General features: G+C 39.7%; 1 protein-coding gene across 2 annotated transcripts in view; it reads right to left on the bottom strand.

Moving 5' to 3' along the window:
• Positions 1-2,391: 2,391 nt before the first annotated feature.
• macrod1 (mono-ADP ribosylhydrolase 1) overlaps positions 2,392-17,935 on the bottom strand; it is a 144,384-nt gene continuing 128,840 nt past the window's right edge. Inside the window, exons 8-11 of one of the 2 annotated variants that reach the window (XM_039619206.1) lie at positions 14,776-14,849; positions 10,779-10,860; positions 7,589-7,618; positions 2,392-2,897 (exon numbers count right to left, since the gene is read on the bottom strand). In XM_039619206.1, coding sequence (XP_039475140.1) covers positions 7,614-7,618; positions 10,779-10,860; positions 14,776-14,849 — 161 coding nt within the window. In that variant the 3' untranslated portion in view covers positions 2,392-2,897; positions 7,589-7,613. The remainder of the gene's footprint in view (positions 2,898-7,588; positions 7,619-10,778; positions 10,861-14,775; positions 14,850-17,935) is intronic. The other variant, XM_039619200.1, reaches the window with a different exon arrangement.

Genomic DNA, 17,935 nt, shown 5'->3' on the forward strand with positions numbered 1-17,935 from the left:
AAAGCCAACAGCAGACTACCTGCTCAGTATCAGACAGAGGGAGCTGGCTTACAGAGAGGACTATGTAGCACCTTTAGAGCACAGACTGTATAGAAGAGATGGATGTGACCATTGTGACAAGATCCTGAGCATGTTGGCTGTTACCAGTTTGGGATTTTGGAGCGAGATTTCATGAGCAACACGTGAGTCTGACTGGGAAACCGAGGGACACCACACATTCGTACATAGTGACCCGTCAGTCACAAGGTGGAGACCAATCAGTCCACTGCATTTGGCAACAAATTAACTCGATGCTCAAAAAGAGCACCAGTACTGAATATAGAATGATAAGGAAATAGTCAAATAATAGTACTGTATGTTACTTTGGGTCAGTTGGCTCTCTGAAATTACTGAAAGCAGTTGTGATACAGTGATTCAAGTCCTGGATCAAACCATGAAATTCTCCCTGCTGCTGCTGCTGCCTTCTTGTGAGAATCAGATGAAGCCAAAGTCTTAATTTCTTCCTTGTCTTGTTTAGAAACATCAGGACGAGCTCATCATTGCTTCATCTCGACTTCATTCTTTCACAGTGGATTTTTTCTTGAGAAAATGAATATTCCACAAAAGCACAACACGTTCAGTTTACATACAGTACACTTGACATGGCAAGTACGGATCTGGAAAATTCTGAATTCTGTCTCTGTATTTTTTTGCAACATACTTTTGGTATAATGGCATTAAACATGACATATATATGTGTATATATAACTTGCAAAATAAATATCTTGCTATATTAAACTGAACTTGTAGAAACTTCTAACTAAAAGCACTTATTAGGAAAACATCATCTGAGGTCATAAATTAAGATAAAATGAGAGTATTTGTCGCAGGCTTCAACTTAATCAGACTTCTGTTCCCGTCAGTGGAGTCGTACTCTGGTGGCTCTGCTTAGCAAGAATGCAGGTTTAAGGCATTTCTCGATTGGCTTCACTGATTTGTAGTCGACTCCGTCTTTTACAGTGGTACACTATCAGTCATGGATTGGCATCCCTGGAGTCTGAACCTCAAAGTTACTGAAGCAGTGTGGGATCATCTTGAAGAAAAAGATGAGGCCAACATCCGGAGAAGAGCTTTGAATGTCTTTCAAGAAGCCTGGACCTCAGAACTATTCCTGAAGTCCACATAAAGAAATCCCAAGAAAGTTTGTCTAGTTCAGTTCAGGCTGTGATGAAGAGTAATGCTGGTCTACATACTAATTAATAACCTTCTAGCTAAATAGAATTGTGCAGACTGTTTTTACTGTATTTCCATCCCCGTTTGCATATGTTTCAGCACCTAGTTTCCATTTTTCTAGCTACAAATAAAGGAATGAAGGGTGACTCAAGACTTTTGCACAGTACTGTATGATTACCAAGTGAAATATTTTTGTCAAATTTGTTCTGGTTATTCATTCATGAGAAAAAGGGCTCCGTGATAATTAAATATTAGCACTGTTTGACATTCTGCAAGACTAATTCAGTGAAGCTATTTCAATTAAACACAACTCACTGACGTTCATGATTTTTCCTACATTTGCTACAGTCTTTATTATTATCAGAAAAAAATTACCCATGATTTAAAATGTATCAGCTTCTGCCTTCATGTAACTTAAACAGACTAACGTCTGATATGCAGATATGTTCTGTGTTTAAAATATGAGTTAAGATTGCACAGTGGGTCCCATTCTTCAGGTTGGAGATAACTTGTGCAACAGATTCATCAAATCACTTATTGATGGGAATTTTGGTTTCAGCTTTTACAGAGACTGGAGAAAGCTCAATAAGAGGCTCAAAAAAGTGTCAAACACGCCCTCAGAAAAGGAACTTGCTGTGTGTTGAATATTCAAAATCAAAGCTCCTAGTTAGGGACGAGATATTAGATAATTCTAAGGAACTAAATTGAAGTAATATTAAAACAGAATAACAATGAATTAAAAAAACAAAAGAATTTCAGTAGATTAAACAGTACAGTTTTTTAACTGTTTTTTTTTTTTTAAAGACTACAGAGTCAGTCCTGGTGCTGCAGGCTGAAAAGCTCTGTCTTTCCCTCCAGTATTCAACTGGTATTCAACTGGAGGGACAGACAGAGCTTGACAGAGCTTGCTTACTAGAGTATATGATTTGCACATGTTTGATATGCAGTGTATTTATAAAGTGCCCCACTCTGCGCTCTCTCGGCAGGACATATCAAATGGCTGTAGCAGAGCTGGCACACTTCCTTCAGAAAGGTTTGACTTCATCTTCCAGTTTATTCGATCTCTTTCACAAAGAAATGCCAGAGAGTGGAGAAGGAAATACTCGTGTGAAGTGTTCTCCAATGGCGCCCCGACTCATCGACTCTTTCATAACCAGAGAAATAATCACTGCGCTCACACAAAGCTCAGATTCATTTTAATAAGCTTTTGTCATGTGTGTCACAATCATGCACACACGCTGATATTCTAATATTCAAATGGTGTAGTACAGGGAAGAGAGAAATCAGGAGGGGGGTGGGGGACGTAAGCCTGATGTGAAGCTGCTGCTGATCACAGGTAGAGGGAAGCTTAGGAGTACGCACAGTCCATTTTTCATAAGAATTATCTGCCTCATTTCACACAGTCATCATAACACCGCTCCTAACCTCAGCCATTAGTGGGAAGAAGTGAAAAAAAAGAAAACCACCTCCTCCGACAACATCTGCAGGAGAACCGTAGCACTTCAAAAAGGCAATCACCCATTTGCAACTTATCTTCCTGATGAAGATGGTCTTGATCTGCGTCAATGGCAAACAGGAGGAGGAGGAAGAGGAGGAAGAATCTGGATGTGAGTGTAGCGGTGTGTATCCACGGCAACCAAATCTGACAAATCCACTCTCTTAGAGTTTGCTCTTGACTGTGGCCTCTGTGGGAGCAGACAGAGAGAGAGGGAGAGAGGAAATGGAAACATGTAAAACACGGTAGGGGGAACATTTTACCTTGGTCATGCAGCGGTTAAAAGCATTTTGGCTTCTGGAGCGTCTGGTTGCTTCAGAGGGATCTGTTAGCGAGGATTAGTCACTCTCAGCCCAACACGGCTAAGGACGCACTCAAAACATGCAAACACACAATCATACACATCAGACAGACAGCCAGCGTAGGTAGTGCCAGGTGTTGGAGACACATAAGGTTTATAGTGGAGACTTGGAGGCCTGCCTGCAGCAGCTCTGTCACACAGACAGACAGTTCCGGTCCATCTAACAGCCAAGCACCACTACTGCTCGCTCACTGCTGCTACCAAATCTGCTGCACATCCATTAGAGGAGAAAGATGCCAGCAGCTCGCTCAGACTTTTTTTTTTTTTTTTTTTTTTTTTAAAGGGGCACACCTGGATTTTTTGGGGAAAATAACCTCTTCGGTCAGCTGACCCGGGGTGAAGATGTGAAAGTGCTGATTTCATGGTTCAGGCATCTGACAGGCTGTGCCGCAGTTTGAGACTTTAGCTTGCTGAGTGGAAGCTACTGCTACAAGAAATAGGAGGAAAAAACACCCTCTAATGCTCTGAGCTGTACGCACTGATCATTCTTTAACACTGATGTTATCCATGAGCCTGTGAAGCAACAACTACATATTTGTTGGCCAGTTGTGGGTATAGAAACAAGCTGTAAACAGTACAGTGATATAATTTGACCTCACAAGTTCATCAAAGTAAATATGCAGGTGGGCAGATGTCAATTTGCAGAAAAAAAGTGTCTTTATCCATTTTTGTTCTTTCTTCTGGTACTTTAGCAGAATATTTAGCTACTCAGGGAGAAAATAGTTGGCGCATAGACTGCAAATAAAAATATCCATCACTACTTTGTGGAGTTTTTCTATTTAAACTCTGAGTTTGTGCTGCTGTCATGTTTTATATTTGAGCCACAAGCTGATGGTAGCAAACTTCATCAGAATGGTGCATCCAAACACAGAGATACATGCTAAAAAAGTGCTAGCTTTGAAATAAAATACTTGGGCAGGCTATATTATTTGTCAGATAACTGCATTAAAATGCTCCAAAATAACACAATTGCTTTAAAGTGATCGCTATAAGACAGTGCCAACAGCCACTTTTGTTGCCACCTACTTGTTTCTCAAAGCTACAATGACCAAAAATCTTTTTGCTCCTTTTTAAGGCAGAACATTTTTTATTTATTTATTTTTTAAACAGGAGTCGATGAGAACTGACTCATTTTCGGAACTGGCCTGAAGTGAACTGGAGTTTCTGCCTTGATTTGTTGTGGCTGATGACTAAACGTCTCTCTAAACATATCCTCAAACTGATGACAAACTGGATTTAGACATAAAAATACATTTTCCTTCCGGCCAAACAGAAATAAAGGGCTGCTGTGATTTTACCTTGTAGCTTATTTTTCTACATAGTATAGGTAGCTGAGGTACAAGGTCGGTGCTTTTTGCTCAGTACTCTGACTACCGTGCACTGCCTGTTACAGTCATATATATCCATATACAATGGCTCCTGCAACATAAATCTTTAAACACTGGAACAAAGTCTTGTGATTGTACTTTTAAAGGCAATGTATAACAGCTTTTTAGCAAATGTTACTCAAACAAGAATAAATAGTTTGTTTATTGGGTACCATTTTCAGCAGCGGATAAATACACTGACAATGCTCTAGTGGGTATTAGTCAGCGTAAGGGCGTATGTGGGATTCTCTCAAAATAAACTCACACCTGCGCATTAAATTGTGTTTTAGCAGGAAGTATCCACTTCTGCTTCTGCTTCCCCTTTTATCTGTAAAATACATATTTTTTTTTGTATATTTTGTATCTACATTCCCCGGACACTTTATTAGGTATACCTCTTTAACCAAGTGTTGACATACATATATAGTCAGCTGATCATGTGGCAGCAACTCAGTGCAGTTGGGCATGTAGAGAACCTGCTAAGGTCAAACTGAGCTTTAGAATAAGGAAGTAAGGTGATTCAAGTCACTCTGAGTGCAGCAGGGGTTTTGGGTTGGTCTGAGTATTTCAGAATCTGCAGATCTGCTGGGATTTTCCCACACAACCATCTCTAGTGTTCAAAGAGAGGGGTTTGAAATGAAGAAAATGTCCAGTGAGCAGCAGTTCTCTGGCAGAAAATGTCTTGTTAATACCAGATGTAAGAGGAGAATGGCCAAACTGCTTTGAGGCAGCAATAACTCAAATAACCACTTGTTATAACCAAGGCATGCAGAAGAGCATCTCTGAACCCATAATGGATGCGCTACAGCAGCAGAAGACCACACCGGGTGCCACTCATGTCGAATAGGAACAGGAAACTGATGCTACAATTCACATGAGCTCACCAAAATTTGTCATGCTTGATGATTCTTGATTTCTTCTGTAAAATTTACATGGTAGGATCAAAAACAACATGAGATCGTGTATCCATCCTGGCTTCCAGGCTGTTGTTGGTGCTGTAAAGGTGTGCTGGGCCCCTTAGTATAAAGTAAGTGCCATTCAAATATCACAGTCTGCCCGAGCATTGCTCCCTGATCCCTGGCTCCTGCAGTCAAAATGCTACAGTATCCTTGGCAAGATAACAAGCCCAGAGTTGCTCCCAGTTCATCAACTGGGGTGTGAGCATGTGTGAACAATAGAAAGGGCTTAGGCTCAGATAAAATTGTTGTATGAATGTTTAGGTGAATGAGACTTAGACAGCAGCAGAAAGCACTTTGAGTTCATCTTCTGATGGCTACTTGCAGCAGGACATGTTATGTCATAAAGCTGAAATCACCTCAAACAGGCTTCTTGAACATGGCAATGACTGTACTCAAATGACCTCCACAGCCACCAGATATCAATCCAATACAGCACCATTAGGATGTTATGGAAAAGGAGATTAGCGTCATCAATGTGCATCCAAGAAATCTGCAACAACTGCATGACGTTATCTCTGAGCAGTGTTTCCAACACCTTGTTCATGCTATGCTCCCAAGAACGAAAGCAGGGGTTCAATCTAGTGCTTGCAACGGGTACCTAATGAAGTGGCCAGTGAATGTTTATAAAAAGCAGTTCATCACATTTTGAGATCTCATTATTTTTAGCAATTGATCTTCCTTGAACTGTAATAAATGAAAAATCCTTTCAGATTCGGGGGGCTAGTGGTCAAATCTGTTCACAAAAAAAGATTTTAAAAAAGATTAAGACTCTTGACCCAGTGTGTGAGTTCATGTAAGAGATAAGGCTGCAGTGTTGATTGGATTCGGCTCTTAGGTTAAGCAGGCTTCTTCTCTTCTCTCTCCCACTCCTCTTTAACGCCTTGTCTGTCAGGCCATGTTTGTAAAAAGCAAAAAACTCTCTCTGTGTCTACATTAGTTTCTTTATGCAGAACTCTGCTGCTGCCAACACGTCTAAAAGCACTCAAAGGTGAGAAAACAATGTTAAATGACATGCATACTGTATGTTTCCTTGAACTGTTGAACTGCAGAACGCATATTAATGTTACAAAGGGTGATATATTCCAGCGCCAGCAGCATTTCTCTGCTTTGACTTTCCTGCACTGAGACAATTTCATGGTCTCATTTTCATTTAAAATTAAACACAGCAATCCTGCTCTGGTTCACTTTTTTCTGTGGTGATTAAGTTTGTCTGATTTCAGTTAATTTCACTAATATTTCTGCCATGCATCTCAAATATGAGTGCTAGAGTGACCCGGCTCCATTTGAAGCTCTCATTTAAATTTAAATTCTGTCAAGCCCAAAAGCACGGCTTCACTCGTACAAAAGACCTGCGGTTGATAATTTGTTGGATTTCTTTTCAGCAGCTTTGGTAGCACCTGCGTCCCAAGCCACATAACACCCATTAAAAATTACAAAACCAGAAAGCATACGACTGTTAAGACCTCTCTCTCAAAATGTTCCGAAGGCAAGAGGTGAGTTTGATTTATAGCAGCGGTAAAGCAAGACATTAGGGGTTAAGGCTGCAGTTGTAATACCGATGCTTAATTTGAATAATTGAGTGAATGACTGATCATGCTTAGGAGCCAGACTGCTTGGCAATATAACACCATAAATCACAAGTGTAATCAAAACAAATGGGTAAAGTCATCATGTCACAGCTAAAGCCAACATAACATTAAATACATTTTACTTATTTACAAAACTTCATTTAACCAAATAGATCAATCTGTAGCGATGGCACAATACTTTCCTTTTAGTCTGTTTTGGAAAGCAGGTGAGGCATGACTCAAGAAGGAACCTTGGAGGCTTAGAAAGTGGTTGTTATTTTTCATTTAAATCAGACCCTTTTCACCACTGCAGGAAAAAAACCAAAAACAAAGCCCATTTCTTTTTTTCCTTGCGTCAGTTCGAATACTAACTAGCTTGAGGCCAGCCGTTGTACTCAGGAATGCACAGAATGCCATTTTCATTTAACTGAGGTCTAAATATGAGCAATTTATTTGCAAAATGGGACGAGTGGCGGTTGAAGGAAATGTCAGAGTTTCCCCTCTGTGACACGTAATTTACATTTTGCACTGGGGTTAAGACTGCGTGTCGACAAACAGACTGAATGCAGTTAATTCTGTCGATAGAAGAAACCACACATGCTGACGCACAACACCACGATGGTTACCTGAACAACAGGTCGCTGCCACAGGTCAGGCTAAAGTGGTGGACGAAGAAATGAAGGCAGGATACAGAATGAAAAGACATGTTTGTATCAAATACAAAACAGAGAAGCTGTAGGACACACACACACACACACACACACACACACACACACACACACACACACACACACACACACACACACACACTGTCATTACTCTCAAGGTCCTTCCTGTTAAAAGGAAGCTCAACAGTGAGAACTTTCATAATAAGACAGCTCATGAGTGTAGAGATTGTGTGTAACGTTCATTCTTATTTCAGGTGACTCATGTGATCAGAAATGAAAAGTACCGTAAGTACAACCTGTGTGTTTTTCATAAAGTGCCGCACTGACTATGCTTTTTTGTAAGGCAAAAACTGAAAGCGGGCATCATCTTGGTTGCCTTGACAAAATGCCAGTGGGAATTATCAATAGGCTTTTCTTTTTTATGAGTAACAGAAAAAAAGGCTCTGTGGGAAAGCTTTAATGCCACCATGTTTGGTTCAGCAAATCTCTACAAACTGACACCCTTTTTTTAATGATTTTTGAAACTTAAATGCAAAAGAAAGTAGCTCACCACAATAATGTTAGACTATAAATCAAGACTGCGTGACCAAAATCAAGTTCCTGTGTTCAACTCTTTACCCCTTGAAAGTCCACTAGGAGTAACCTTTGAAATGTTTTTTCTGACTTGAGTGCTTTCTGTCATATTTCTGCTTCTAGAAGAAATTGACTGGGTTTGCAGGTTAGTGAGGGTGGTCTCCGCCTCTGCGGCTACCCTCAGAAAAACCCAGAAACTATTCTAATGGTCAAACCGTGTCTTTATTGATATATAATGAGGTGTCAAGGCTCATCATTAAGGGTACAAGGGAGGTCGTCAAATGTTGTCTTTATGGGGGAAACAGTTAATGTGATGATGCTGAATGTCTTCAACAACTTATTCTTATTTAGCCACTTATTAACCACCCGCTTTCTCTATCACATATAAAGCTTAAAATTTGCAAGTGGGGTATTTATTTTTTTGTTATTGAACAAATGATGATATCTAATCAAGGTCAGTTGGACCAAAACATTGTGATTTAATAAAATAATGGTGAATAAGACAGAGTACAAGAAGTTATAACTGATCTCTTTAAACACTCTTACGCACCTGTTCTTCATGAATTTTTAAACTACTATCGAACAAATCATAAAAATGTCCAAAGCGAGTGTTAACCACAGACTTTATGCTATGCATCTAAGATTCCATTCATGCAGGCCTAGGCAGTGGTTACTGATGACCTGGAAACCACATGTTGCTAGGAAAAAGTGTGTAATCCCAAGCGGATAGTGGTGGCTGCAGGTTGAAATGGTTGCAAAGAGCTACGCTAAATGCCTCTTTTTGATTGCTGTGGTTACTGGTGGGTGTGCATCGCCCATAGGTTGCATGGAAGATCTCCACTTGTCTGCAAACCGTCGCCAACTGCTCACTCTGTCCAAACCAAAAGTAAAAGCTGCACCTACTGAAACACGATGGTTCAACACTGAATCTGATTGTTATGATTTCATAGCTTTGCATACCCCCCCCCCAAAAAAGGTTCAGGGTTACGGTTTGGTGTTGCCATGTCGCAAACTTATGAAATCACTGCATTGAAAGTGACATAATATCAAATGTTTTATTAATTAAATTGCATTAATATTTATAAACAGAAAAATAAAACAAACCAATAAAAATGTACAAGTGCCATTAAACGCTGAGCCACTGACCTGAGGGTTGTTAGACTGGACACTGAATCATCATTAATATCAATTAATGTCTACACAATCACAATGTCTGTTTTCAGCAGAACAAAAACTTGCCTCCAATTAACATCAGAAAGTCTCCAAGAAGACAAAGGTACATTATTTAAGCCTTAAGCTTGCATATATATCTTATTTTATTTGACTTTAACCTTTGACCCTACTTGAGTTTATTTATACGTTTTTGCAATTAAAAAAATGTTTTCTTTAAAAATTATAATTTCAATATGGCGTGTACATACAAACAAAGGGTTTAGTTGTTTGTTCCAGCTAGACAAAGACAAGTTGTCAGGAAAATAAATACTCAAGTAAAGTACAGATACCTGAAAATTCTACTTAAGTACAGTACCAAAGTATTTGTACTTTGTTACTTCCCACCTGCAGTTTGTATTGCAGTTCCTTTAAATTTCATTACCACCATGTCAGTGTTTTGACAAGCATCAATCAGTCGTGGAATATACATTTTTCCCTGGTGACCTGTGGTTCCTGGGGGTCGCTGACTAATCTTTAGGGCTGTCTGACTTAAGTCTAAAAAAACTTGACATGAGAATGCAAAATGTTAACTAATTTCTAGAGTTCAGGACTCATTTATAGCTATTTTATACCAATCTCAATGCATCCATCTTGGTTTTCCGGGGCTAAAATGCTAAGAACAAACTAATACAAGCTCATGGATGGATGGATTGTCCTTCTCTCTGCAGGCCCTGAACACATGCTGCTCCCTCCCTATACTTGCTCTCTCACAGAGCCATTTACACATCAGCCTGGAATACCTCTCAAAATCAATCAATGTTAAAAGCTGTTTGGTTGCATTAATATATGGCTATTTTTTGTATGTGTGATCCTGATCCTGTATATATGTCAGGAGCCATGGTTTCCCAACACATTGCGTTATGTATTCCTCACTTCATCTGTCACTGGTTTTAGTGTTGTGGCTGATACGTGTAGCTGCACATGGTGGATGAATAAACTGTGACTGCTTGTGTCTAATATAGTATCGTAAGCCTCCGAGAACAAATGAATTCAAAAAAATAAACAAATACATAACACAGCAGTTTCTCAGCTACGGTCAAAGAAACTGATTATAGCTAAGAAGCAGAAAATGTGTCTCCCTTGTAGTGTGTCTCAGTGTGCATGTGTGGTTAAGTAAATATTAACCACAATATTATATAAATATAATTTAAGAATAAAGGTGGTTAAGTACACTGCGCATGCATCCATGTTAGTGAGGAGTAAAGTTTATGTTTATCTAGTGTAAAAAGTATTCTATATATACAGTACTACGGTCTGGTAGCCTCATGTATGTGTGAACAGATATATCACACTATTTGAGCGTGTAGCTAAATGGAGCTGAGCTGAGCTGTCATCACTGTGTGTGTATATAAGGGAAACTCACCAGCAGGAAAGTAGAGCGGCAGGTTCTCCTCATACAGCTTCTGATCCTTCGGCAAGAACACGCAGAAGATGACTCTGTCCAGCTGACACACACACACACAATGACCTTTATTGCAAGCATATGCAATAACTCTGAATCCATCAGTTGCAGCAGGGAACAATGTAAAAACGTGTGACACTGTGCGGCGGCAATATCAGGAGAATGCCGCTAATGCATCAGTCCATTACTCCACTATTAGCTCCCTATTATGATAATGCCACGACAAGGCGCTTATTACTCTGTGTGCTGGGGACAGAGTGCTGAAAATGTGCAAAGAGAGGGAAAGAGTGTGTATGTGTGTGATAGAGAGAAAGACAAAAAGACAGAGGCGGAAATAAAGGGGTTAGAGAGATCATCTCATACACACACACACACACACGCACGCACACAAAGCCATAAACATAATACAGTAGCTTTCAAACAATATTAAGACATTGGCCGAGAGTGTGCAGCTAGTTTATGACAAAGAATCTTTATGCTCCGAGCTCCTATGTTGTTTAGACCCCAGCTCTGCAGTCTATAATATTTATATTATGCTCTGTATATCTGGACATAGAGTACAGTACACACTGTGGATGTAGCCTGTAATGATTAAAGTTACTGTAGCTACAGTAAAACGATGCTTCCAGGGATATAACCTCTACTCTGCTCTGACTCTGACAAACATTATTACCACCCTAATGTCTCTACAAAGGTTTTGATTTCTCTGTTTTGGGTGAGGCAGTGCAATTTATAGGCAGGCTGTTTCCATCTCTTTCTGCCTGGTGTGGGAGTTTAAGTCTCAGTGCTTTCAAAGAGACATTTCAGCAGCCTGCTAGCCTGCAGCCCATGTTTTTCAGCCCCGGCTTGCTGTACAATTACCATCACTCACCAGGATTTGCATGGAAGCTAAAAGGGAAGATATGGAAATGTGTGGTAAGTAACTAGATCCCCTAGGCTAAGGTTTGAAATTTCTAACCTCCACACGAAGGTGGCTCCACTTGAAAACTGTAGAAGTGGGAACTAATTCTCACACTACTGCAGCAGAGAGCCTAGAGATGCTAATGCTAACAATAACAGCAAGTCAATGTAAATGTCTCTCTGAGAACAGCCCGTTGTTAATGGAAACACGTTACACAACCTGTAAATATTCCCCTCTCAAACACAAAACCTGTCGACTGTTGTGGAAATTACATTAGTCTTTGTGCTCTTGTGAAAATGCATATCCTTTAACAAATAATGCATCTTAAAACACATGTAATATTGTGTTTTCCAGCTTTACTTCAGGCTCGACAGAAACTGAAACAATATTCTCACCACAATGTCTATTTGGTAGATTTTCTGAAGACTTCAGTCATAGCACAACTTGTCCAGAAATAATGCAATTGTGGAACTAGTCAAATTATTAATTTAGAGTTTTAGGATTTCATACTGATGCTCGCTTAACAGATGAGATTGAAAGTCACACTGATCATTAGCTAAACCTCATCCTGAAAATAATGATTGTTTATTCACACCAAGCTGTGTTTGATCTGCTTTAAAAAATATTTTAAAAATTGGCTAACTGTGGTTATCAAGAGGGAGTTTCTACATCAAGGCTCCCCTTTTTGACCAGCATGGTGCAGTCTGTTCAAAACATTTGTGCTTTACTTTTAGTGAGTTCTACTGTTTCCTTTTATTAGTCTGTTATTTAGCACCAATTAGCAGGTATGTCTGTCTGTAAAGTTTTTGGATGGAGTTTGCTCACCAACTCAGAGAGTGTCAGAAGATAAGTTGTCCAACAAAATAGTACAGAGGTGACCAGAAACCAATGAGTGGCCTCTTTGATATACAGTCCATGAAAGTATTGCACACTTAAGAGAATGTAAAGCTATACCGATCAGTTGATGAGTTTGTAAACTTCTAGATTTTTCTTGTGGTTAGGTTTCTTTTCACATAGAAGACCAAAACGTGTCACTACAAACCGCGTGAGAATGCTCAGTCTGCTTACTGGCCAGATGCGTCTGCAGTGAGAGCAGCAAAAATAAACACAGAGAGAAGGTGCTGGGTCCTGGAGTAGTAGATAACGTGAAGAATTTTCTCCTAACATTCATATTTACCTGGGCATACAACTGTATGTAGGAGGCTAGTTGCTACAGTACATCTGTGGAACTGCTTATTCCCAGAAACCCAGCCAGAGGAAGGTGTTGAAGCTTGCAGTGTACACTCGGTAGTTGGGTTGGACCATGTCCTCAGTATAAAGGAATCACTTTGAAGTCATTTATAATGAGACTGAGACCAACTTTAACCAGAACGTTGTTGATTTGAACAGATTAAAAACCAGCACAGGTGTAACGACACCCCAAGAGTTAGGGGAGAGCAGATCGATCGTATTGATGCCAACATCGACGTTGGATCACTAATGATGTGATAGGACTGATACTTTAATATGTTTCTCTCCAAGTTTGGTACATTCAATTTATAAATCATCTTGTACTGCTCTCCTGTACATAAGCCGCCTTTATAGTTTAAAAATATCAGTGATACTGGTTCTGTATTTACTTGGTTTTGCAGTATCACACACCGCTGCTAACGTTTAATTTAGACTTCTGTGGAAAATGACATCCTAACTTGTGCAGTAACCGGAAGCTCCTTTGATCCCAACCCAACGCGTGGTTACATTTCTAGGGAGGTGCACGTCAGGTTATGCAGAAGATTGCGGCGTAGGGTTAAAATGGGGTTCCAGCTATGACGCAAGTTACCCCATAGACATAATGCAGAAGTGTAATTAATTTGTAAGAGTAGCTAAGTAGGGTGGGGCTTTGCAGCTCAATGCAACTAAAAAGCTCAATCTGCTGAAGAAGCTCATGATTACGAATAAAAAGCCAGAAGAGCTGCTAAAAGGATTTGATGAGACTCTCTAGTCGACTCTGAGTCTAATTCGAGACCCCCCCCAAAAAAACCAAAACAAAAACAACAGCAATTACATTTTAAAACTGGTATGTTTTCTGCACATAAATGATTAGATTTTTATTACATTTGATGCAGAATGCAGGCATACTGACCCGTGTCTTGAGTCTATTTTGCACCTTACTATGTTTGCAGTTTTCAATTTCATTTCAACATTAAAGCGCTCAGAGCCAGAACAAGCTCGACAAAACCCCATAAAACTGTTCAATTAATGAATAAACCCAATTTCCTCTAGTAAACATTCTCTCTTTATATTTATGTGGTCGCCTTCAATATTTTTTTTCCCTTAAAAGCAGAGTGGAAGTAGTTGTGGGCAGAATATAAATAAGTTTTTTGTTGATTTGGCCTTCTGGTCTTATTTACTGACATTCGAGGCTTGCTGTCTGTTGTCCACTCTGGTGAGAAATGCAATGATTCGAGTTCATTTGCTATGCACAGAGCGGCTGATGGCATCAGTCGACCGGTATTGCTACAGAGACTCTGGAGATGTCAGTGCTAACAATAACATCATCAGCACCCTCTCTGGGAGGCCGTGCAGGACGGCGGTAACAGCGAGGCTCAAAGATGGAAAAAGAGAAGTGGGAGGAGACCAGAGAAGTAAAGGAGGGGAAAAAGGGAGGAGAGTTTAGGGCTTGTCAATGACTGATTGGAAAGTTTCCGTTTTTTTCCAATCTCTTCCTCCGTCCCTCCCCTCCAGTCATCTATTCCATCATTTTGTCTTTTCTCCGCTTGGCGTTTCTCCTGAGAGAGAGAGTGTGTGCGTGCCTGTGTGTTTGTGTTAGTCGGGTTTGGTCCCGCAAGGAGCCAATTAAAACGCAGACTTGGCCATGAGCATGAGAGAGGCAGAACTTGGGTGTGTGTTCAAAAATATTTTTTGTGTGTCTTATTGTGTGTGTGTGTTTTCTCAATGCACCCTTTTCCTCGTATCACCCGAAAACAAAAACAACAGCTGTGAGAGAAATAATACCTGGAGGAAAGGGTAGGGGAAAAATTGCCAATCATGCAGGCGCAAACACAAACACATACCCACCTTGTCATGATGTGCATCGAGGTAGTCCCTCACAGTTTTTAACGCCTCGTGCACAGCCTGCTCAGATGGATATCCTACAGAAACACAAACACACACGCGTAAGTGACATCAAAAATACACACACCGTTTTCGAGAACAGGTGCAGAGAGAGATCTGTGTGCTTGCGTTGTGCTGTTGTCTTCGGTGCTTTCTGTTCTTCTTTCCACTATTCCAACACTCCCCGTTCTGACTCCTCTCACATCGTCTGATCCCGACTCAGTTATTCCAGCGAGACGCAGACACAACACACTTGTTGGTTACGAGGAGACAGATGGAAAAAGACTGCTCTTCTTCTTCTATATTCATTGAGCAGCTGAGACCTTTCACTGCTGGAAAATTACACCCAGCGCTGGTAAAGCAGCACAAAAGCAATGAAAACTCATCATCTGGCCAAACTGCTCAACCCAAACAAACACTATGTGATTATACATTAGGAGATGGTTCAGCGTGTTAGCACAGGGGAATACACAAGGGTACAAATTAGCACTGTACAATTTGTTAGAGCACTGAAACAAATGCACTGAAGAAAATGTAATATAATATGTTAATATGTGTCCACTATGGCTTGTTATATAAAACATTTTACTGATTGATGTGTGCATCTAATTCAAGTGGCCTCACTTCATCTGCACAGGTGTTTTCACTCCTTTTTCTGTTTGTTTGGACCGATTAAGATCTGCGTCACTCTTTAATTCAATATTTCAACCCTTATAATTTTAATTTTAAATGTATATATTACATCCACAAATAAAATACTGAAATAAAGACTGAAAAATACAATGGCGTGAGCAGAGCTGTTCACTGAGCACACTGATTGTTTTGAATAGTTTCCACTGAGTGCATTCATTGCATATGATGTAAACAGCACCACAGGTTGTCAGCAAGGCTAGTGCTAGTGCTGGAGGAGGCAGAGAAAATGTGCAGCTTACAGCAGTGCTGTTAAATATTAGAGGATGATTTTGAGCAAATCTGTGCAAATTCGCACAGGAAAAAAAAAGCTCCGCCAACTAAGCCACTTTATTAGGTACATCTGTTCAGCACATATCTAATCAGCCAATGTAAATGCAGCAACTCAATGCATTTAGCCTTATAGGTGAAGACACTCTGCTGAAGTTCAATACCAAGCATTAGAATTAGAAACTGCTGATCTACTGAGATTTCCCCACACCACCATCGCTAAAGTTTTCAAAGGATGGTCTAAAAGATAAAAGATCAAGTGAGCAGCAGTTCTGTGGTGGAAATGCCACAACTCCTGCAAGCAAAGAAAAGCAAACTCACACTACAATTTGCATGGGCTCTTCAATCTCAATCCAATAGAGCACCTTTGGGATGTAGCTGAACAGAGGACTGACATCATGGACGTGTACCTGACAAATCTGCACTAACTGTGTGATACGATCATGTCAGTATGGACCAAAACATCTGAGGAATGTTTCCAGCACCTTGTTGGATCTATAGCACAAAGAGTTCAGACTGATATGCAGACAAAACAGGATGCAACCCAGGATTCACAAGGTGGCTGCTGGGTGTCAAATTAATGTAATTTGTGCCCACATGGGTCTGAAAAATAAGCACCAAACTTGAAATGTCAAATTGACTTAAAGGATCAGGGCAGGTTTTGGTAATAACCACAATGGATCAGTCATGAAAAGTGTAAGACCCTGTGGAAACAGCCCATAAAAAGTCCTGTAGAGCTGAATTACGTCTGTCCTGATTTCTACTGATTGGTTTAAATTTACATGCAGTACCAGTGAAAAGCTTAGGCACACTCAGTCATTGAAGAGCATTTCTTTATTTTTAATTGATTTCTACATTTTTTAAAAACAAAACATCTGCTGAATTCGTCAGTGACCTACAACACAGTACGTTGAGCTTTCTTTCTAATGCTGAACCAGGTAATTGGACCACATATGTGTATTGTGGTCCTGGATTATTCTGCTAGTAAATAAACAATTGTGATGAATCATCAATAGCCAGTGATAAGAAAACTAAGCCACAGACGCGCCTGTAAAGCCACTAAACGATTGATCCAAACAAACATCACTGATATTCTCATAAATTTTACTTGTTTTCAACAAATTTTAAGAAATTTACATTTTACTAAATAATTCACTTAAATTATTTCAATTATTTATCAAACTGGCTTCATGCTCACTCTGTACAACAATCAAAAGAGTGTCATTTTGTGCATTTGTGCATCACGTTATCTTATTAAACATAAAATATTCTGATACTGTGACGCACAAATAATTAGAAACATATCTACCCTCAGGTGTGTCTGAGCTTTTGATTGGTACTTTTGTTTGTCTTTGCATGTAAAAGTAATCTGTCTGGTTTAGCAGTAGGAGAGTTCAGTGATTTATTCAGTTTAGGGAGTTTCAAAGATTGGGGGCTCTACTGAAAAAGCAGCTCATTTATAAAATTAAAATGCAGGAAAATGAACATTAAGTGGTTTATTTCGGTACCACAAATTTAGTGCAAAAACTCTGAGCGCGAGCACCGATTTAATCTCAGAGCTTAACTTGCACAGCACTGGATGTGAAGCACAGCGTGGAACACGTTTCCCTTTTTAATATTTAATCAAAACCAAAATCTTTCCTCCAACCTTAACTCGAGTGTTTTAGTAATCTGTACTTTACCACATATCTGACGCAAGAGGCAACCTGAGGAGAAAAATGTTGCTAATGAACATAATCAAGGATGCAATTATACTTCCTCCAAAAATGTATTTACCGTCCTTATTAGTAAAGCAAGTAAACTATTTCGCTTATTTCCCAGCAGAGATCTTCTCACCTATACTGTAATGAGGTCTGCTCAGCCTTATTGACTGAAACACCAGCGAGGTTTGCAGGGCCTTAAAGTGCAGCTATAATAGTGGTACAAAGTCTGGGAAGAGGTGTACATCATCTGTGTTACTACTCAAAAAAAACCCCAAAATTACTAGTGTGACTGCCTGCCAGGCACATTTGTTTTTCCCAATTTCATTAGATTACAAAGTGTATAAAACACAGATGAGGAGCAGTTAATGCTTTAATAGGAATTAAGTTACAGCTCTAAAATAGGAGAGCATTCTTTAAAAATGAAACTCATACGTTGGTATGTTTTCTGTGTGGAACTATGG

This window comes from Oreochromis aureus, linkage group 2, assembly GCF_013358895.1.
Source record: "Oreochromis aureus strain Israel breed Guangdong linkage group 2, ZZ_aureus, whole genome shotgun sequence".
Classification (NCBI taxonomy): Eukaryota; Metazoa; Chordata; class Actinopteri; order Cichliformes; family Cichlidae; genus Oreochromis; species Oreochromis aureus.